The sequence below is a fragment of the Triplophysa rosa genome, linkage group LG4 (genome assembly GCF_024868665.1).
Source record: "Triplophysa rosa linkage group LG4, Trosa_1v2, whole genome shotgun sequence".
Classification (NCBI taxonomy): domain Eukaryota; kingdom Metazoa; phylum Chordata; class Actinopteri; order Cypriniformes; family Nemacheilidae; genus Triplophysa; species Triplophysa rosa.
The window spans coordinates 2,613,084-2,634,945 of NC_079893.1; the positions used below are offsets into that span (position 1 = coordinate 2,613,084).

General features: G+C 39.8%; 3 protein-coding genes across 3 annotated transcripts; 1 reads left to right on the plus strand and 2 right to left on the minus strand.

The window, feature by feature from the left end:
- The first annotated feature begins 4,341 nt into the window (after positions 1–4,341).
- Positions 4,342–9,767, plus strand: LOC130552648 (phospholipase A and acyltransferase 1-like). Its single transcript, XM_057331079.1, has 4 exons — positions 4,342–4,472; positions 4,613–4,720; positions 8,690–8,922; positions 9,090–9,767. Exons 2-4 carry the CDS (start codon positions 4,615–4,617, stop codon positions 9,189–9,191), a joined length of 441 nt encoding a protein of 146 aa, XP_057187062.1. The 5' UTR covers positions 4,342–4,472; positions 4,613–4,614; the 3' UTR covers positions 9,192–9,767.
- A 3,521-nt stretch (positions 9,768–13,288) lies between these two features.
- Positions 13,289–17,247, minus strand: f7 (coagulation factor VII). Its single transcript, XM_057332303.1, has 8 exons — positions 17,187–17,247; positions 16,946–17,109; positions 16,197–16,221; positions 15,984–16,100; positions 15,457–15,597; positions 14,474–14,598; positions 14,231–14,351; positions 13,289–14,014 (listed from the first exon to the last, which is right to left on the minus strand). Exons 1-8 carry the CDS (start codon positions 17,245–17,247, stop codon positions 13,431–13,433), a joined length of 1,338 nt encoding a protein of 445 aa, XP_057188286.1. The 3' UTR covers positions 13,289–13,430.
- A 338-nt stretch (positions 17,248–17,585) lies between these two features.
- Positions 17,586–21,761, minus strand: f7l (coagulation factor VII, like). Its single transcript, XM_057332388.1, has 8 exons — positions 21,340–21,761; positions 21,095–21,258; positions 20,834–20,858; positions 20,452–20,565; positions 20,228–20,374; positions 18,837–18,928; positions 18,643–18,763; positions 17,586–18,238 (listed from the first exon to the last, which is right to left on the minus strand). The coding sequence occupies exons 1-8, from the start codon at positions 21,470–21,472 to the stop codon at positions 17,691–17,693; spliced, it is 1,344 nt and encodes a 447-aa protein (XP_057188371.1). The 5' UTR covers positions 21,473–21,761; the 3' UTR covers positions 17,586–17,690.
- Between the last annotated feature and the right edge of the window lie 101 nt (positions 21,762–21,862).

Consider the following 21,862-nt stretch of genomic DNA (forward strand, 5'->3'; position numbering starts at 1 on the left):
GCGCAGGCTTTGGTTGACTATCCCCGTGGGGACAGTCCATAGGCGTAATGTTTTTATACTGTACAAACTGTATATTCTATCCCCTATCCCTAACCCTACCCCTAACCCTAAAGATCATAGAACACTTTTTGCATTTTTAGATTTGTAAAAAATATTGTTCTGTACAATTTATTAGCTTGTTTGCCAATGAGGACCTCAATTTTGGTCCCCACAGTGACACGAGTCCCCATGTGTTGGTGTGTATTCAGGTTTAGGTCCCCACCGGGATATACAAACATGAACGCACACACACACGCGCACACACGCACACACACTTCAAGCGGCTCTAACTCACCACTGTTCAATGTCATTTCTATTAACATTAGCCTGGCAGCCTCCATTTGGTCAGTCCAATGCCACGGTCCCTCTTAAGTGCCCTGGTATTAAAAACCCTGGCTTCTCTGGCGTACTTAGCTATTAACTCTCTTTTTTCGTTTAGTGTACCCAACATGTCTTAGGGGCTCTGACCTTTTCATTTCCTCCAGCTTATTTTCTCGTGCTAGTGCTTAGTGCTTAAGGGTTTTGTGTCTTTTCCTAGTTTAAGACCCAGAAAATCAACTACATGTTTCCCTATTTCCATCTTTTCATACTAGGCTTTAAACCAGCTGCAGCTATACGATCAAGAGTTTCTTATAACAACTTCATGTGTTCTCCCTCAGTTTCTGTCGCGATCACTGGCACTCTGTTATGCCGTGTTAGCGTGTAACCCCACAACAAATTGTGAGATGTGCAACCATATCCAGCAATGAATATGTCTCGATGGTTCCTGGTTCTGATTTTAAACGCACATTGTCATCTCATCTCCGCAGCTGAACTCTGTTCAGGTCAATTTTCTATCTCTTTGATAATCGAGATCCCTGCAGTGGGTGCCTGGGCCACTCTACGTCGGCCCCCTCATCCCTTAAAAGATATGGGGTAGGGGCTAATCTTTTTTTTTCAGATTAGTGAAAGTGACCTATTTGTAAGTTACGGTGACCCATAACTGAAATGTGACATCTTAGCCCACCATGAGTCGTTGTTCATCTGTTCTTTGTGGGGTGTTCTAATGCTACAGTTAGATCTGGGGACATTGCTTTTGCGACGAGAGCTTCGCGGTGCAACATGCAGTGGGTAATCTGCACATCTGGATTTTGATTCTTCACCAGAGTTACCAGTCCTTTTACTTTTCCAGTCATGGATGCCGCTCCATCTGTGCAAATACTATGACACATGCCCCAGTCGAGACTACATTCCTTCAAGTACGAATCGATGACTAAACATTTCCTCTCCTGTTGCACGTCTCTGTAGTTCTTTGCAGAAAAAAAAGTTATCCGTAATTAATTCCTCATCAGCATATCGCACAGTGGCGAGAAGATGACAGTGTCCATTGCTATGAAAAGAAAGTGTTCTATGGTCACACAATATATGTAAACAAGGAGGAATTGTAAAGACAAACATTTAGATATCAAATATGCTAAGGTTTGAAGTGCATCAAGACATGATTCATTCGGCAGTACGAATATGAACAAAGCCTGAATTAACTTGCCTATTTAACAATCACAGATTATTTAAAAATGGCAAGAGCGACAACATAACCTAGATATTTAGATATATTTATAGAAAAGGACAATTGAATCACAAGTTCCTATTTGTCAGAGAAGTTTCTCTGGTTAGCCAAGTTTCAAATTAGACAGAGAGACTTCTCCCCTCTGCTTTGAAGCTTAGGAGTCGTAAAGTATCCAACAGAGAAACAAAAGGTTATCAACAAAACAGGAGAAAGGGGAGTAAAGGGGGTTGATGGCTCTTCTTTCAATGACTCCGACCATTTGGCTTATGCTAGATTCTCTACATTTAGTTTCAGATGATATCTCAGGATCTACATGAAGATTAGTACTATCCCTAGTTCTCACCCTAGATTATTTAGCACCTATAGATTATTTACCGTTATCTTTAGAAAGTGTAGAATAGTCAAATAACTTCTTCGCATCCTACTAAGTACAGACTGTCACAACAGTGAGGTTTTAAATGTAGCTTCTGTTAAAAGAGTTGTAGCTAAGGATGTGTTTATGGTAATAGGTTGAAGAGTTTTTGGGACTCAAACACCCCCATATCCACTTTTCAAAGCTTAACTCATGAGCCTGCAACAGACTGAGACTATAGTAACTGTTTCTTTTTAGTTTCAAACCTCTTCATCACCTTTATTTCGAGTTGTACATCTGATAGCAAAGAAACCCAAGAAGTCTAAACAGTAAGTGTTTCCATTTTACATTATTTTAAGGGCATTTAAGCGTTAAACTAAATGTTTTTTTAACGGTTTGCTTCAGATCTAAACTTTACATGAACAAAGTGTAAACTGAATCAACTGGGCAAGTTTTATTTAATTGTCAGCCTTTTCTTATTTTGCATGCTTTTCACTCAAAACATGTATTGAATATACTTTATTTTCTGACACAAACATATTAAAAATAATAGCAAGAGAAGTCTAAACAAAGCATCTATTCACAGCTTGATTTAGTGTTAGTTTTTTCCTTGAAAGGAAGAAAGGAAAGTTGTTTAAAGTGTCAATCAGAAAACCTGTTTGCTTGGAATATACCCACATACAAACTGCTAAATTTTATTCGGTTACAAGAAACCTGCACAACCTGTGTTCGCGTGTCAACACAATACTTTTTACATTTTCCATGAAAGTCTGATTATTTAATGTTCTATGTTGTTCTATATTTATTGACTGCACTGGTTAAGGAATTCAGCAGGGGGCTTAGATTTTGGTAGAGGCCTAAGTAGTTGCTGTAAATGCAATCACAAGATACAGACCAAATTGGCATTGTTGGCCCGGTCCAAAATAATGTTGGTACATATTAAAACACACATTAAAAGTTATCTGTATAGTTCAATATGACAAAGAAAGTATTGCTGACTATCGTCCCCAGTTTGAGAACGGCTGACCCAAACGCTTTCATCATTTGTCAGATAAAAGTCTTAAACCTGGAACCAGCTCACTCTTAGAAGAAACATCTCATAAACATTTACTTTATCTCTCTCTAATTTACAAACACAACCGTCTTTCACACAATCTAGTCTACAGTAGAAAATCAGTCAGTGTAAAGTCTGACAACTGTGTACTGACACAAATGTTGAAACTAAACAAAAGGTTTACAAAAGGAGAACAACTTGTAAAAGATATGTAAAAATGTTTATGAGATGTTTCTTCTAAGAGTGAGTTGTGCATTCAAACGTGTATACCTATAGACTTAACACCTCATATGAATGTGCACACCATTACAGTTTTCACAAATTCACGTTTTGAAGTTTACACAGAGATAACGTTTTTTTTAAACACCTTGGAACCTCTCAAAATTAGCATTTTCAAGTCTCTAAACACCATTGTCATGCAAATGAACAGCCAAAACGCATAAAAAATGCATTAAAGGGTTTCTGTTGTGCAGGTATATGTTGTGTAAACGGTTCCTAAATGCCTCGTTTCTACTGATTGGTACGGTTCAGTGCAGTTCAGTACAGTACGATTCGGTATGGGAAACCCGTATCAGGCTTGTGTTTCCACTGCTAACAGTACCCTTACTTGGTAGGCGTGGTGTGTGCCAGAAAGTTGCAATCGACGTCACTTAATATCCGCGGTGTACACCAGAAAGTAGCAATCGGCGGGTCGACCATGGTTCATTTCTGCGCACAGACATTGTATTCTTGTCTGTGTTTTCTTGGCTGTGTTTTCTAAAATAGCGCTCCCTGTGTTGTCGTTCCCCTTGTAGCACGCGCAAGTGACGATTCTCTGCAGTGAGACTAGCTCCACCCATTAGGTTCCGGTACTATTGGTACTACTGTGCTAGGTACCCTTACGAAAGGGTCCCAAAAAAGTGGTACGGTACGGTTCGCTATTTTGGTACCATTCACAACGGAAAAAATTGCATTCCACAGTGAACCGTACTGAACCGTACCGCTCAGTGGAAACGAGGCAAAACTTAATAACTAATGATTTTTACAACAGAAATGAATCAATCAAAAACAATAACTTTTTATATGTTGCTGTAAAGACAAAACAATATCTGTTCTTTGGCTTTCCTATTTTTACTGTAAAGCTGCTTTGAAACAATCTGTACTGTAAAAAGCGCTATATAAATGAAAGTGACTTGACTTGACCACTGAACCACAGCCAAGAAAATATGACCAATGAAGCAAATGAGCAGCTCATTTTAATAACCACAGCCTGTTATGTGTGATGTAAACAAGTGGTAGGGATGAATGTGCAATTTTACGATTCTGTGGAAAGGGGATGGCACTTCCTCATAATCTCATGAATATGTATATTAATATGTATAAAAGCAGCCTGACTAGTTGAGCTCCAAAGCCATTTTAGAAGTTGCAGCAGAGGAAATCTCCTGTGGTGTCCTGTCAGAACACTATTGCTACAGTCTTCAGTTTAGTTCTTAAAAACTAAGGTATGTTATGTTTTTTCTATACTCTACAAGCACAGTGAAAACTATGGTAATGTGAGACTTTATTTTCAGTCTGGAATAAACCTGCTTTTTATGTGTTTCGTTCAGTACTGTATATTTGCCTAAAGTTTTTTTTTTCCAAGCCATGGAATTTGGAGACCTCATTAAATACTTTCGTCCTGGGTACACACACTGGGCATTGTACACCGGGAAGAATAAATCGGGACAAGATACAGTTGTCGAGTTTACAGGTACAGTGACTCTCTGTGGAAACTTCACATCATTATCTGACTACCCTCTGTCTTACTAAAAGTGCTTTTAAATACTTTTTAAAACAAGAACACAAGAACACCGATACACTCATTCTGCACATCTGTCAACGTCTATGTCTTAGGGTGCGTTTATATTTGGCATTAACATGCGACCTGTATCTGGATGTTGTCCACATACACATTGAAAAGACAAGTGTAAACGCGCTTCTGATCCAGAGGTAGTCGAGGACGCATTGTGATCGGATCTCAGTGTAATGTAAACGCAATCCAGACAGTTTATCTACATTTACCGGTACAATTTCACAGAAAACCCCGCCCGCTATCATTATTCTCTCGTCTGTCCGAAACCTTTCAGACTGCGGAGCAGTTGACAATTTTTTTGTATTTTTTTTTTTTTTTTCTTTTTCTTGCACAGTCGTTCATTTTCCCACGAAATGATCATGGATACTTTAACCTACAGAGGATTTATGTCAAATCACACGAGATGTTTTACTTGACCACTTCAGCTGTATCATCGCTGTATTTGTGACTGCCATGAATGGCGTTGACTCGCGCACACACAGCGCCAGCTTAAAACGCATCATTTGTTTATTTTCATGTCACAGACACGAATGGCAACACTATACCAGCTTGTTTCTAACATACGTGTGTGTGTTTACTGTAGACTATACGGCGTAATCAACTCTCCGGTTCCCCGAGGGCTGCTGCCGCTTGTGTCTCGTACGGCTCTCACTAAATCCTTGGTGTTTCGAGTCTGACGTCATCACCCTAACGTGTTTTTTCATCAATTTTAACAATCATAGGTAGTTTAGATGGTTAGAGTAAGGTTAGGGTAAAGGTTTCGTAAGACTTGAAACACCAAAGATTTAGTCAAAACCAACAAGCCACGCCCACGGATCTGACTCGAAAGTACCGTCTATGGAGTTTAAATGGACCCAAAACTCACGCGCATGGAATCCGCGCGCATAATGATAACCACGCGCGGAAAAGAATCCTCGCGCGGGCGCATTTCTGCTCCGCGAGCAAAAACTCAGTCCGCGAGCAGAGGCTTTGACGAGCGCGCGCGCGATTCTCTATATGCTCTCGCAACTGCTCAACACTTGCTCGCTCGTTGAGTTGACTTCTGAGACTTTGGAGGCGGGACAATGGCAGACTTCTCCGATCCTTTGATTGGTCACTTTTAACATGCACTCACCTACAGTCTCCGACATGTATCTTACCCGTTGTACAGACGTCTTAATTTGGCATAACACGATACTTTTTTCCGTTTTTAAACTTGGGTTACAGTGTTATGTATGCCCTTGCCTTTGGATTTACATATTTGGCATCTTGACAGGAAGTTAGAAATAAATAGTTTGGTATGTGTATTCATAATTGCTTTTGTATTGTTAATAATTTTCATGAAATTGTTATAAAATGAGAATTAATAAATGGCTACAACAGTATAACTGAAAGCACAAGTTATTATAAATTACAATATGATGTACTCTCTAAAATTTAATTTAATAATAATTTATTTGTTTTGCTTTATTTGTTTTGAAAATATTAAAACGGGCTATGCCAGTAAACAGATATTAGATAACTCAAATTTAATGACTACAGGAGACATTTAATTATATTATTATAGTATGTTTTAAATAGGTCATACATGACATGTAAGTTTAACTGCTATATTATATAGCATAATTTTTGTTGACATATGTAAGAAATCAAAATGTCACTTGTTAAAACACTAACACATAGCTAAGGCAAGGTAATACACTAATCATTCGGTAGTAAGACATGTAATCTGTAGGTGACTGCATGTAGGTGAGTGCATGTTAAAAGTTACCAATCAAATGCGCGGAGACCTCATTTGATTGGTAACTTTTAACATGCATTGTCCCGCCTCCAAAGTCTCAGAAGTCAACTCAACGAGCGAGCAAGTGTTGAGCAGTTGCGAGAGCATAGAGAGAATCGCGCGCGCGCTCGTCAAAGCCTCTGCGTTTTTGCTCGCGGAGCAGAAATGCGCCCGCGCGAGGATTCTTTTCCGATTGCGGATACTGTTCTGCTCGCTCGTGGAGTTTAAATGCGCCCTCGCGGAGCAGCTTTCCGCGCGTGGTTATCATTATGCGCGTTTGCATCGCGCGTGTGCGCGCGGATTCCGTGCGCGTGAGTTTAGGGTCCATTTAAACTCCATAAACTTCGGCCTACTTATGTGATTCTTTTATGTGTCTGTGACATGAATAAACAAATGATGTGTTTAAAAACACAGTTAGAGTCTGTGTGTGTGTGTGTGTGTGTGTGTGTGTGTGTGCATGCGCGCGCGCGAGTGAAACCCGCCACAGCTCAAGTACAAAAGCTTGTGTCATTTTACAAACGTCCTCTGCTTATACTTTCACATATAAGATCATTAATCGTTTTAACCGCGGTTTAACCGCGGTTTACTTCCCACCGCTGCCTCGAGTTCAACATTGCTGCGTATCAAATCTGTAACATGCTCATCCTTATGGCGTTGGAATCGTGCCCTAATTCTGCGCGCAAAAAATATAATTTTGTGCACATAAAAGCCACATCGCACGCGCATCAACTAAGTTTCGTGGAGAAAATACTCGCCTCGCGAGGATAAAAGTAATCCGCGCGAACGAAAATAAATTTTGCAACAAAACAACATTGATCTGAATGTTTGCAAACACTCGCCTGCTCTCTCCTCAGAGCACGCTGTGTCCGTGTGATCCATAAGCTCGCTCGCTCAACACAACCAATTGTTACAGTGTGTCATAATTCCAGCCAATCGGCAATGGGACTGCTAAATTATGATTGGCTGGCTTGACAACCAATCACAAGATCTCATGCAGAAAGCTCGGACGATGAAACCGGCCCACATGGAAAAAATAGGTTTTATACTGCCTTCAAAATTCATATACATACACACAGCACAATTTTGGTAAAATACCATGGTAGACACGTTAAAATAACAATTACAAACATCTCAACAAATCTACACTTTATGTAACAAAGATAGACATGATGAGTATATGTGGACAAAGATGTGGTTAAATAATAAAGTTAACAACAAATTAATTGTGAATGCTGAATTGCGACGGGTGAGATTGGAAATGTAATTATAATATTGCTGTAAAATTATAATATACGTTATCTGTGCTTTAATGCCCACTTGACGCTCATCAAACACGCACACATGCGCAGACAACCCCTAAAGCTTGGTCACATTTCCTTAAAATGAACTAACCCTGGAACATAACCTGCTCCTGCTCAGGTTATCTTCAGAGAGTAAGTTGCTATGGTTACTTACATACCCTGAAAGTTACCTCTGTTTTTGGAACCGAAAGTTGAGGTTATCGGCTAACTAACCCTTAAACTTACATGGGTATGTCACATAACCAGCTTTGTGGAATACCCCCCTGGTCACATATATTTTTGTTTTGTCTTAATAAATCTTAACTGCATGTGGATCAACTGCCTCGCCTGCCATATGTTATGTATTCTTTTCTTTTTTAACATAAACATTCCTAAAGCACCACGTCTATCACCCATGTCCTAATTCCTATTGTCATAGGCAAGACTAAATGTAAATGTACTGCACCACTGCAATGTATAAAACTACATAATGAAGAATTAAACCATAGTATAGCATATTTTGAACTTGTGTATTGGAGTAACATGCATTTTATTAAGGATTTAAAATGCATTTAAGCAGTAAGACATGTGTTTCATAGTCTGTTGTGTAATAGTTCTTAAACATTCTGGTCTCTAGATAACTGTATACAGTATACTGTGCAGGATGTGCTTGTCTCTTTTATATTTTGTTCATTATCCAGACATGGTCATGCAGCTTTTAATTGTCACATTGTTATTTTTACATACAATTACCCACTTGGATTTTTACTGGATCAATGTAGGTATGGGGGAAACAGTTTGGCTTTGACAGTAAAATATTTCCTTTAGGTGAAAGTGGATCAAACAGTAAAGCAGGAGCCACTGTGAGGGAAGGTCTGCTCCAGCCTGGTGGCGAAGTCGACAATCGCTTGGATTCGAAATTCACACCAAAATCTGAAGCAGAGATGAGAGCAACTATGAAAGAGATTTTGAGTAAAGGCGCCGGACCATATGGATTACTCAGCAACAACTGTGAGCACCTAGTCACAAGTATTCGCTACGGGACTCCCAAATCACTACAGGTACATTTAAATCATATTCTATATACTGTAACTCTGATTACAAACAGATCCTTCTTTTTAGAACCTGATGCAGGCCTGAAATTACCACAATACTTTATAATAAGGTATCCTGTACACGGAACATCAGCTTCTAATTGCCTAATTCTGGTCTTTTCTCTTTTGTGCAGGCAGAAAATTTTATCAGTTCGAATGTCAAGTTACATGCAAACGTTACCAACGAAATTGCAGGCACATTCGGTGCACCTTTCTATCCACCACCACCAAACTGAAAATTTCAATCAGTTCTTTAATCTGCATTCCACTGCACTCACATGTTATTTTATTTGTAGTGAATGTTTTTTATTCAATCATATTAAAGTTGATTTGGCTGCACTGTGTAATATGCACTGTGAAAATATCTTCAATTTAACAAGAAATATGTTTTAGAAACATATTTAAACTTTTATTTTCTTACTTTTAGAACAGGTTTTTTATATCACATTGAGAGGTGTTTTTGTGACCCGCAAACAATGTTCGCCAAAATAAAAATATAATTTCTGAAACACATAGACAGAAATGAAGTGGCACACTTCCAACAATGCAAAAAACATCCACAATGCAAAATGGTTTACTCGCACACACAGGAATACATTTGTGAGACTAAAACAAACACCTCTCTTATAATTTGTCAAATAAAATAATCCAAAATGCAGAACCACCACAAAAATAAATTGATGACACTGAAAACAATGTGAACATGCACAAAAACACAAATAAATTTGGCTTATAAACAAGACTGTATGAGATGACATGTTCATGTCGTGTATTTGTACTCATTATGTAATAAAACTGTTCATTTCTGGTCATTTTTATTCTCTTAGTTGGTAACTGAAGTGTAGATTAAATTTTTTGAATTATATGAAAAACAGATGATTGAAATAAATCATAAGACTCCAACTTTTCTCTTTTTAATATCTTGTTCAGGTTTGATTCTAATTATAATGTAACATTATTGAAAAACTGATTTTTTAAGTACAAAAAAATGCTAAACTTTGACAAAATAATTTTTATTGTTATCTATGAGTGAAAGTGACCTATTTGTCAGGTATGGGATCAACGCAAACATCAGTCAGAAACATTATCAATTCGATTCAAGTTTATTTATATAGCGCTTTTCACAATGTGCATTGTTCCAAAGCAGCTTTACAGGAGCAAATAAGAAAAACAGAAAACACAGAAAGGTAAAACACAGCACAGTGCATGGTGTTTATAGAACAAGCAAGATCATTCTAGTAAATAATATCTAATAGATAAATAATTAAATAAATAAATGCAGTCTCCCGGTGAGCAAGCCAACACTGCCTTGCTATCAGACTGTAATAAGTGATGGATCGACAGCTTTCATAAGTCCTCACCTATACAAGCAAACAAAGTACAACAGGCAGTGGTTTTATCTAGCGCTGATATGCAGAAATAATGCACACAAACTGACCAGAGGTACATCAGCCACAGGTCCTGTGCGGTCTGCTCGGCCTACACCAATGAGACAGCGGGTCTCTGGAGGATTCACTGGGGGGATTGTGGGTTCCTCTGGTTCTGCAAAGGAAAACAGTGCACGTGTATCAAACTAGACGTTTGAGATCATTTGATTTAAGCTTGATATTGAAAACATATAAAGTGAAGTTTAATAATATGAAACTGTTTTCCGTCATCCTGGTATGTCCCCAAATACGTGTTCATACTCAAGACACAATGAATGGTTGTACATTTTGTTATTAGATGAATAAATTATTATTTTAGGTAGTTATAGGGTAGTTATAAAGAATAACTATGTCACATTTACGTTTCTCTGAATCAAACCTGAGGGCTAAGACTGTTATCAACAATTCAAAGCACAAAATGGCGGAAACACTCGTCTTATATGAGTCAATATATTAGGCAAATTAATAAAACACGGTTACAAATTGCTTAAATATCCACGAAGGAGATATACGCTTATTTATTGTACAATGCCACCCGTATTACAATGGGTTTAAACAAATAACATGACAGGATAATGATCGTCATTACCAATTAGCATGTTAACACACAAAGTCACAAACACCTAGAAACTCAGCAGCAAAACACTGCACAGAAAATCACAATTCGAAGGAGATCCGATTCAGCCTATACTGTGCGCGTACCCGCGGTGGAACAGATTGACAATCTCTATCAACAGGTGCGTGCAGACCACCCCCCGCTGTACTGTCACTGTAACAATACTGCCACCTTCTGGAAAAGTCATGCAACTAAGAACTGTTTACGGTTGTACGGTCACAACAAACTTCGTTGCAAAGACAACAAGCCACGGGCGAAGAACCTCCGAGACTTCTCAGCACAGCCCTCATGTGTTATCATTCACACCAGCCAATAAAGTGATAAAGAGCCGTATTCACAAACACACAGCGCGATGTGCAAAAACCTTAAACTTTAAAAAAAATAATACACGCATGCATTATAAATAGAGTGAAATATAGCATGAAGTTATAAAGACTCAAAATTTAAGTTTCCCTAATATTACATTTCCTAGTATTGCATCACATAAGCTCCGCCATTCACTTGCGTGCGTTTGTATGGGAACGTTGCCACCACTAATATGGCGGCGCCGTAGACGTAAGCATGGCCGCATTAACGCAAGGGTTTACCGGGGCTTAAGCCCAGGGCCCGTCACTGCAAGGGGGCCCGGCCTTTACACAAATATATATTTTTAAATTACGTATTTAAAATAATTATCTACGTCTCTGAGTAGTGACGCGCGACGCAGCCAGCGGTGCAGTAGATCGTGTGAAAAAAAGCTGCTGGCTCCAGGAGCAACCCAAACTGCGAAAAGAGTGGAGGTGATTGGTGGATGCGGACATCCTTAGCGCGGCAATCATCCCATAGGTTTATGTGCAGGTCAATCAAAAAATAAAGCCATTTGATTGGTATGAACAGATTTCCAATGATTATGTGTCAAATTTACATTTCATTATCTTAACCGTGGGAATTATTAGGCTGGAAAGTTGAAGAGCTGCTAAAATGTCGGGTTTTATCAAAAAATGTGAGAGTGGGGCTCAAAAAAGAAAAAAACTTAAGAGACAAGGAGCAGCGAAGACAGGAGTTACTTAATACGATTCCCAAGTTATCAGGATATTTCACAAAAGCTGACGACCGGGCCCATGAAGGGTCATCCTGCCCGACAATTTTAGGTTAGTTTAATTTTGTGTTTAAACGAACTCTATTATATATATATTCGCTATAAACAAGCCAAATTGACAGGCTAATGTCTTAATGAAATGGCTAATGCGTCGATTTTTTTGCGTGCTTTTTAACGCAGATGGCCGTGATGAAACGCATTTAAATGTTTCTGGAGCTATTGAGACTGAGCAAGTAGGTACTGTTTCGGTTGAGGCTAATGCACCTGAACTCGGATCGCCCCGAGACAAGCGGCCTTCCATCGGCGGCCTCCTCACTATCTGCCCCATCATGTAGTTCATACAGCAACTGTTTGTTATGAAATAGCGCGTCTCGAGAGACCCTCGCGTTCTCCGTTGTGCCTTTAAAAGACATTCGCGCTGAATTCGCATTTTTAATCGCAGAGATGCGTTCCACGTTCTATGGGGGGCCTGTGGTAATTCATAGCCCCGGGGCCCATGGAGGTCTTAATACGGCCCTGGCTCCAGTCACGTAGACGCATCCGCCATCTTGGAGCGGGTCACTCACAGTTTGCTAGAATGTCACAACACTGCGCAGCCATGGATGCCCTTTCGTTGTTGTCATGCGTTAGTGTAGCAAATATAATGTCTGAGTTTACACAACAACAAATAATTTGAATAAAAAGTTTTCATAATCATACAGTCAGCTTGCGCTAACCGGCTTGGCAGGGTTGCCAGATCTTTGAAACAAAATCCTTCATCACAAGCCTAACGTCGCTAGTCCACATAACAGAACTTAACATTCATAAATAAAATCATCTTAAAATTGACAGCTATATAACAAAATACTTCCACTCCTAACCTGTGGATAAAACAAACCGGAGCAACAGTTACATATTAACCCAATGTCGCAGACTTGGCAACACAGACCAGCTCGCACCGTTCCAATATGGCGTACGGCCTACATGGCGGCCCATAGAAACACATGCTAATGCAGCATCTAGTTATGTATATCTATGATGTAAAATACTTTAATTATTACGAATTTTAGCTGTGTGCTTAAAAATTCTATTAATTTTTTTAAATGCCAATATGTACAGTGTGTGAAAAGGTTTCAGTGTTATCGGCGAGTGCTATAGCTACATATGCAACCAACAAAGAAAATGAGGCCAAACGCTTTAGGTCACTTCATTTATTTATTTTGGTGTATGTCCTCTACAGTAAAGTTGCATATACAACATATACGTTTAATTAGATATTCTTTTGTTAGATATAGATGCCAAGACTAGAGAAATCGCGTAGTAGACAAAATAATCACATGAGATATAAATATGAAGATGTGAACGATGATGACGTTCATTTGTGTTGTTTTTCAAGCTCGATCTTTGCTGTTGTAGAGTTGTTTGATGTGTGTTCATGGATCCATTGAAGGTAGTTGGAGATTCGTGTGTAAATGCCGTAAGATCCCGGGCGAGCACAGCCTTTACCCCAGCTCACTATACCCAACAGAAATGTGGTGTTTCTGTAGGGGGTCACCAGCGGACCGCCGCTGTCCCCTTTACATGAGTCCTGCTTCCCCTCGATGTATCCAGCGCAGAACATGTTATTAGTGAGCGACACGTTGCTTATCTCGATACACTCCTGCGTGCGGATACGTGGAACATTCAGACGTCGCAGTAATCGTGAGGTGGGTCCGCCCTCGCTGCGTTTGCCCCAGCCGCTGACCACGTGCATGCTGACGGCCCACAGCTCACGCTCGGCCATGTCTCGCAGCGGCAGACAAACGGGAACTGCGTATGCGCTGTAGACGATGGGGCTGCGCAGACGCAGTAATGCGATATCGCTGTCTGCAGTCTCTGAAACGTATTTGGGGTGCATGATGATCTCCTCCACCTGAATGACCTGCTCGGTACCCTCCTCCACCTCAATGTCATGCTCTCCTGAGTCACAGTCCACAGAGAAAACACAAATGAGAAAACACACGAAGAGTATAGAGGTGTGAAATTAGATTGTAGAGGGAAAACAAATGTGATGAGAGTTCATATTGAGATCTTCAATAACATTGAGTTTTGATAGACAAATCTGAGCTTGGTGTCACACGTCTGATCTCAGAACAGTCTGCTGTACACATTCAGATGCTGAAGACATGCATGTACCTGCCACTATCTTGAGAAACTTGACTTTGAGTTTTTCCAGACAGTGAGAAGCTGTGAGAATCCATGAAGGCTTTAAGATCACACCACCACAGAAACCCTTCTCACCGTACTTCAGCAACACCTGCCCATCAACACACACACACACACACACACACACACACACACACACACACACGCATGTGTGTTTGACAGTACGGTCTAATATGTGACATACACATGCAAATTCTGATTGGCTGATGGTACCTGCCACGGACAGTGACCTTTAGGACATTCGGTTCCGCCAACGATACGAGATCTTGTGTCGTCCCGAAGTTCTTTATCTCCGCCTCCACCCTGAAGAAGTGGAACCTTCCCGCATGGAAAAGATTCTGTAACACAATTTATTTGTTTGAATGAGGGAATTCTGCATTATTTAAGTGTAAGTAGACTCCTGGTTGTGTTTGTAAACCGGCACTGAATGTTTTTCTCATCACAATACTGAATAGGGCTGTGTATTGGCAAGGGCCTTGCGATATGATACATATCACGATAATTGAGTCGCGATACAATGTATTGCAATGCATTTCGATACGAAACAAATTGCAATACTTTTTAAATGAAAAAAAAATGTAAAAGAAAATCGAGCTGAAAATACAACTTGCTGTGGACCACCAGAGGTATATTTTACATCCCACTAATAGAATCCATCAAATACCAGTAGACATCATTATAGTTTCAAGTCCCATTATACCATTAAATCCATTACATTTTCTATTGTGTTTTGTTCAGGGTTCTATGTATGCTCACTCCTGCTTGGCCGTATGGACTGTATATGACGTTAAACGTGATTTTATCAAACGGTCAGTTCTGGTCCTTGATTCTGATTGGCTGAGCCGAGTTCTAAGCCGTTAAAAAATACCCTGATTTATAACTGCTGACCGCATTACATAGCCTAAATATCACTTTATTTACTTTGTTTTATGAAACCTTGCTACGCGCATATGGAAAAAACGTTTTATAAAAGCAATAAGCGGAGCAGTGGTTTATTAAGAAAATGTATTGATAGTAGAGGTAGAGTTTGCTGTATCGATATTTTTGCACAGCCCTAATGCTTTAGTCTTTCTCCATCTGCCTCTTTCGTGTCGTTGTATTTGTGTCGTATGGAGCAGATTGATGATGTAAAATCACACTGCTCAACACAAACTGTCCAGCTTAAACGTCAGCGTTCACTTCATGATGTTTCTCACCGTGTGTCAGACAGTTGTGTCCGTTTGAGCCGGTGAAATATCCATCAGCACACGAGCAGTTTCTCTGACCGCTGCCGTCCGTACAGAAGTGTTCACATCCACCGTTATCATGTAGACATGAATCAGGAAAATCTTTCATTACTGAAAGAACACAAACAACCGGTCAATGTTTCTGTGTGTGTGATTCATGATTGCATTTGGATGTGACTGTTGTCACAGTGTCTTTCTGAAGACCCAAACATCTTTCACAACACTGTTTAGATAAAGACATGAAGCCCTTTCACATACACTTTACTCATAAATGCATTAATCCCAGAGTCAGTTCTAAACTCTTCACAGATGATGTTTATACTGTAACGTGTCCTAATCTTTTAAAATAATATTCAAACAACTGTAGAAAACAAAATGAATTGAAATATATATATATATATTTTTTACAAATATAGTTATTAGATTTAAACTTTTATAAATAGTGAAGAAGAATTGTTATGTGTAAAGTGTCAAAGGTACTGATGTAAAGTTCTTACCCTGATCACAGTTTCGTCCACTGAAGCCCGGCGTGCACAGACACATGTAGAATTCTGCATTCTGATTCATGCACAGGCCGTTATTTTGACACGGGTTTGATATACAGTGATCTTTCACTTTAACACAGACAAACAGAACATTTCATCATCAATATAACATGGAATGCATTTCATGATGATTTCACTTTCTTTAATGATTTTTTTCATTCTTACCACTGTTGGTTTTCCAGAACTCATTCTGTGTGAAGACAAAGAATAGTTAGTATTGTGGCATTGCGCTAATAAAAATATAAAAAAAATAAATACAATTATTTTATATATAAAATAAAGAGGTAATCAGTCACTTTAATTTGACCTCACATTCAAAACTCAGCATGCCGTTTTTCCCCAGCGTAACAGTAAACAAGAGTTACAGCACATCTTACGAACAGTGTTGGGTAAGTTACTCTGAAAAAGTAATTAATTACTAGTTACTAATTACACATTCAATAGTGTAATTAGATTACTGTACAAATGACTCTCTACAAAAGTATTTAAATACTTATTACTAATTACTTTCTACATCTTATATCAACCTTGATTGGTTAAGTGATTCAAGGATAGACATGAAATGACTCTCAATTCATTCAAATAAATCATATAAAACTACATAAAGTACAATTATTAACTGACTTGTATAACAAATTTGAGAAAGATACATTACTGCGTGCATTTTAAAGTTAGATTTTGAATTTTAATGTCAATTCCACTATTGTATACATTACACAGTATTTAATTCAGTTACATCAGAAGTAACTGTAATTAAATTACAGAACAAATAAGAGTAATCCCTTACTTTACTTTTTAAAGGGAAAAGTAATTAAATTACAGTAACTAATTACTTAGTAACTAGTTACACCCAACACTGCTTACGAACCCAACAGAATGAACATGTATTTCTGTCACTGTTGTGTAATACTGACCGTCGCCTCTGTGTGTTCAAAAACCTCCCGCGCCTCCTCGAAAGAGCATTTCTCCTCCAGACACTCCCTCTCCAGGTTACCCATCTTCAGCTCCTCAAACCAGCCCGAGTTTGCTCTCTTGATCCGGTTCAAGACTCCGTGAGCTTCATCTCTCTGTTCAAACACTAGACAACAGATCAGGAGGACTTCATTCTCATCTCAAGAACGCAGCTGGATGTGTATGTGTTCTGTGGAGTTTTACCTGAAGCTGAATGACAGCAGTAGAGACTCAAGATCACGTATGACAAAGACAGAAGACACATGTTGACCTGCGGTTTAATCTGGATCTGTCTCGACCTGTGTGCTGGGCGTTCAAAGGTCTTACACACTCTCCACCCCTAAACCCTCCCATACCAAACTACAAACATGACACTTTATTCACAGCACAAAATGTCATGTTCATGTTCTCGTCTCATCTCAGTGTATTTTTTGTTGTGTAGTTGTTAGTGTTTTATTGTCCACCCAAAATGTGTCACATTTCACAAACAGGGTATCACGTGACATTTATTTAAGCCTTTGATGTTAACATTTCATCTTTGTTGTTGTGGAACCAGATGTATTTTTGGTTTTTATCAGATGTGTAAGACATGTTATTATTTTACAACAGATAAACCTAGAAATAAAGCTAATGTGTTACAAGATGACAATGTTTTTGTTTATTGTTACACAATTTACATTTAATTAAAAAAAATGAAACTCATGTCACTCATGCTGTGTCCACAGTCTTCATAATCCAATTCACAAAGACAGACACGCGTGTGTAGATGCCATAGACACCAGAGTGTGCACAGCCTTTACCCCAACTCACGATGCCTGTCAAAAACCAGGTGTTTTTATAACGAGTAACCAGAGGTCCTCCGCTGTCGCCCTGACAAGAGTCTCGCCCTCCTTCTGTGAAACCGGCACACAGCATGTTCCTTGAGATCTTCAGCCCCGACTGGGTCCTACACTCATCTGAAGAGACTCTCGGCACCTCCAGCTTTTGAAGAACCATGGATGGAGGTCCAGACTGAGCCAGGCGACCCCACCCGCTGACCATGGACATTCGAATGGCCCCTAATGTGCGAGCAAACGTGCCGTTAGCGGGCGCAAGGCATATAGGAAGAGCGTAAGGGCCGAACGTGACGGGGCTGAACAGGTGCAGCAGAGCGATGTCAGAGTCAGTGATGGAGTGATTGTAGAACGGATGAATCACAACTTTAGACACTTTCCTTATCTGCTCAGTTCCTTCATCTTTCAAACGGATGTGTTCACCTACGAGAAAAGACAAAATTACACTGAAAGGGAAGATTATAAAGGGAGATAGAGACTCACTCGAACCTTCATCTTAGAACTGAAAGTGTGGGAGGAAAACCACCAACAGGGAACCTGCATTACAGTCACAACTCGAAAAAACATCGAAATGTTGCTGCATTTGTAGAATTTCACGATTTCATCCGTGGTCTAGTTAAAACTGAAAAAAAGTCAATACTGAACTAGTTTTTAAGAAATCATTTATCCAAAAATGAACATTTTGTCGGCCCGTGCAACACAAATCATGTTGAGAAGAATGCTAGTGGTTTTCGCACAATGAGAGTGTTTTCATGTTAGTGTGACCCTGTAAAGACAAAGACCCGTAAAAAAAGAGTCAGCTCTATACCGTAGCCATCATTTCTTACCGACTGTCACTTGTAGAAGGGATGTCTCCTTCCCCCAAACACAGTGAGCTGCCGTGACAATCCACTGAGAATCTACAATGACACCGCCACATTTATATTCTCCTCCGTACTCCAGTAAAGCCTGTGAGAGAAACAGTCTGAGAAACAAGCTTATGTTTGATACTCCTGTGTGTTTTTATCTCACTACACCCCACCTGCCATGGACACTGTCCTTTCGGACACACATCACCCTTTACTATCCTCGGCCCTACAGTCACATGTGTCAACCTGCCACATGGGAACATGTCTGAAAACATAACAGAGTATGACACACCACAGTAACAATGTTAGTTTGTACTTACACTACAAAATTAGCAGAAAACAACGATGTACTTGCCTGTGTTACTGTACACTTGACGCTCTCTTAGTGTACACTCGAGGCTCTGTTACTGAACACTCGAGGCTCTGTTACTGTACACTCGATGCTGTTTTACTGTACACTCGACGCTCTGTTACTGTACACTCAACACTGTGTTACTGTACACTCGACGCTCTGTTACTGTACACTCGAAACTCTGTTACTGTACACTCAAAACTGTGTTACTATACACTCGACACTGTGTTACTGTACACTTGACGCTCTGTTACTGTACACTCGAAACTCTGTTACTGTACACTCAAAACTGTGTTACTATACACTCGACACTGTGTTACTGTACACTTGACGCTCTGTTACTGTACACTCGACGCTCTGTTACTGTATACTCAACATTTTGTTACTATACACTCGACACTGTGTTACTGTACACTCGACGCTGTTACTGTACACTCGAAACTCTGTTACTGTACACTCAAAACTGTGTTACTATACACTCGACACTGTGTTACTGTACACTCGACGCTCTGTTACTGTACACTCAAAAGTGTATTACTATACACTCGACACTGTGTTACTGTACACTCGACGCTCTGTTACTGTACACTCGACGCTCTGTTACTGTACAATCGACGCTGTGTTACTGTACACTCGATACTATGTTACTGTACACACGATGCTCTGATACTGTACACTCAACACTTCGTTATTATACACTCGATGCTGTGTTACTGTACACTTGATGCTCAATTACTGTACACTCAACACTGTGTTACTGTACACTTGACGCTCTGTTACTGTACACTCGACGCTGTGTTAATGTACACTCGACTCTCTGTTACTGTCCACTCAACACTGTGTTACTGTACACTCGACGCTGTGTTACTGTACACTCGATGCTCTGTTACTGTACACTCAACGCTGTGTTACTGTACACTCAACTCTTTGTTATTATACACTCGACACTGTGTAACTGTACATTTGATGCTCTGTTACTGTTCATTCAACACTGTGTAACTATACACGCGTTGCTTTGTTACTTTACACTTGACTCTCTGTTACTGTGCACTCAATGCCTTACTATACACGAAGCTGTGTTACTGTACACTCAACGCTCTTTTACTATACACACTACGCTATTACTGTACACTCAACTCAACGCTCTGTTACTGTACACTCAACACTCTTTTACTATGTGTGTGTGTGTGTGTGTGTGTGTTTGAGACAAACCTTCAGGCACACAGCTGGTGTTATCCGCCTGCAGTCTATATCCTGGTGCACATTCACACTCACGGGTGGACTCACTGATCTCAGTACAGAAATGATCACAGCCGCCATTCCTGTACAAACAGCTGTAGGAACTGTGTGGAAATATTTCTGTGGGAAGTACAGAATTAATGTTGTGTAGATGTTTACTTTAACGCTGCTACTGATGTTGTGCGTGTGAGCTTTACCTTTGTCACAGTTCCGCCCTTCATAATTGACTGGACATATACAGATGTACGTGTTGACCTGATGAACACACGTAGCTCCGTTCTGACAAGGGTTCGACTGACACGGATCTGCTTCTGAAGAGACAAACAACACGTTTTTATATCTATACTATACAGTTGCTAACATGTTCCTTGTGTTCTTTTAACATGTTGTTATGCAGTTGCTAGATGTGGTTGCTAGGGTGGTTGCTATGTGATTGTTTACTGGTCTGGCCCAATTCAAAAGAGTCACACTGATGATCATGTGATCTCTAGATATGACTATAACACATTTCATTCTACACCAGAAATAATTTTCTTAATGATCATGTCATGATTTCTGAACTGTAGTGTCAGAGTTTACCTGTATATCTCCTCCAGAAGTCCTCCTGAAACACAATGTTAGCATTAGAACAAAAATTCACAATGAATAAGTAAGCTTTCATTTGATCTAACTTATCAGAAATGAGTGAATCCTCAACAAACATTTGAATTCATGACGATCGTCCTTGAAACAGAACGTCAGCCCATAACCATCAAAATGTTCAGTAATTTTAACAGAACGTGACATCTGATCTGAATGGAAGAATAAAAACAGAGCTTTCATCGGATCTTCTGATCTCACCAGTTGCTCGGGGACACTGAAGATCTCTCTGGCCTCCTCGTAGGAGCAGATCTCCTCCAGACACTCTCTCTCCAGATCTCCCAGCTTCAGCTCCTCCGGGAAAGAGTTTGCACGCCGAACGCGATGCGTTATCACACGACTGGCATCAGACTTCTGCAGGAACACTGAGGAAGAGGAATCGGACACACGGCGAGTAAACATCAGACAAACACAAAACATATCAGTCTTAAATTCTGTAGTCTCACCTGATGAAAGCGCAAAGCACGCTGGGATAGCGAGCAGAATGACAAGGGTGTATGAGAGTCTGTTCAGGTTTGACTCCATGATGTTTTTTGTTTCAAGATCAAAGTCCAGCGTGTTCCTCACATGTAAACCCATCAGATTTCACAACACGTTTCCACTGAAGCTTTACATGAAGTCGACAGCAGATGGAGACATCATCTGTCTGTCCTCAAATTTAACACATTACACACCACTGCACCACAAACCATCAGATTAAAAAAGTCTTTCCGGTTCACCCATCAAGTGTTCAACGAATGAAAATGATGCGAATGGCAGATCTGTTTCTTTTCATATCACACTCGGCTTTATAGCTTTTCTGTCACTTTGCAAAAGACTTTTAATGTGCTGGTGCCTGTTTTTTCTTTCACACGCTACTGCTGTATGAAATAACCTTTGAAGTGTCTCACATCTTTGAGACGTGAGTGTGGTTAGATGAAACGCACAACAGAATTTAGCTCACTGTCGCACATTCAAGACGCATCACAT

Excerpts from the sequence above, each read along its gene's own strand:
- LOC130552648 (XM_057331079.1), top strand. The coding sequence starts at position 4,615 with ATGGAATTTGGAGACCTCATTAAATACTTTCGTCCTGGGTACACACAC. Across the intron at positions 4,721-8,689 it reads TACAGTTGTCGAGTTTACAG|GTGAAAGTGGATCAAACAGT; the intron begins GTACAGTGACTC and ends TATTTCCTTTAG. Across the intron at positions 8,923-9,089 it reads GGACTCCCAAATCACTACAG|GCAGAAAATTTTATCAGTTC; the intron begins GTACATTTAAAT and ends TCTTTTGTGCAG.
- f7 (XM_057332303.1), bottom strand. The coding sequence starts at position 17,247 with ATGTGTCTTCTGTCTTTGTCATACGTGATCTTGAGTCTCTACTGCTGT. Across the intron at positions 16,222-16,945 it reads TTGAACACACAGAGGCGACG|AATGAGTTCTGGAAAACCAA; the intron begins GTCAGTATTACA and ends GTCTTCACACAG. Across the intron at positions 14,352-14,473 it reads AAGGTCACTGTCCGTGGCAG|GTGTTGCTGAAGTACGGTGA; the intron begins GTACCATCAGCC and ends GTTGATGGGCAG.
- f7l (XM_057332388.1), bottom strand. The coding sequence starts at position 21,472 with ATGGGTTTACATGTGAGGAACACGCTGGACTTTGATCTTGAAACAAAA. Across the intron at positions 20,859-21,094 it reads TCAGTGTCCCCGAGCAACTG|GAGGACTTCTGGAGGAGATA; the intron begins GTGAGATCAGAA and ends ATTGTGTTTCAG. Across the intron at positions 18,239-18,642 it reads CCTTCTACAAGTGACAGTCG|GTGAACACATCCGTTTGAAA; the intron begins GTAAGAAATGAT and ends CTTTTCTCGTAG.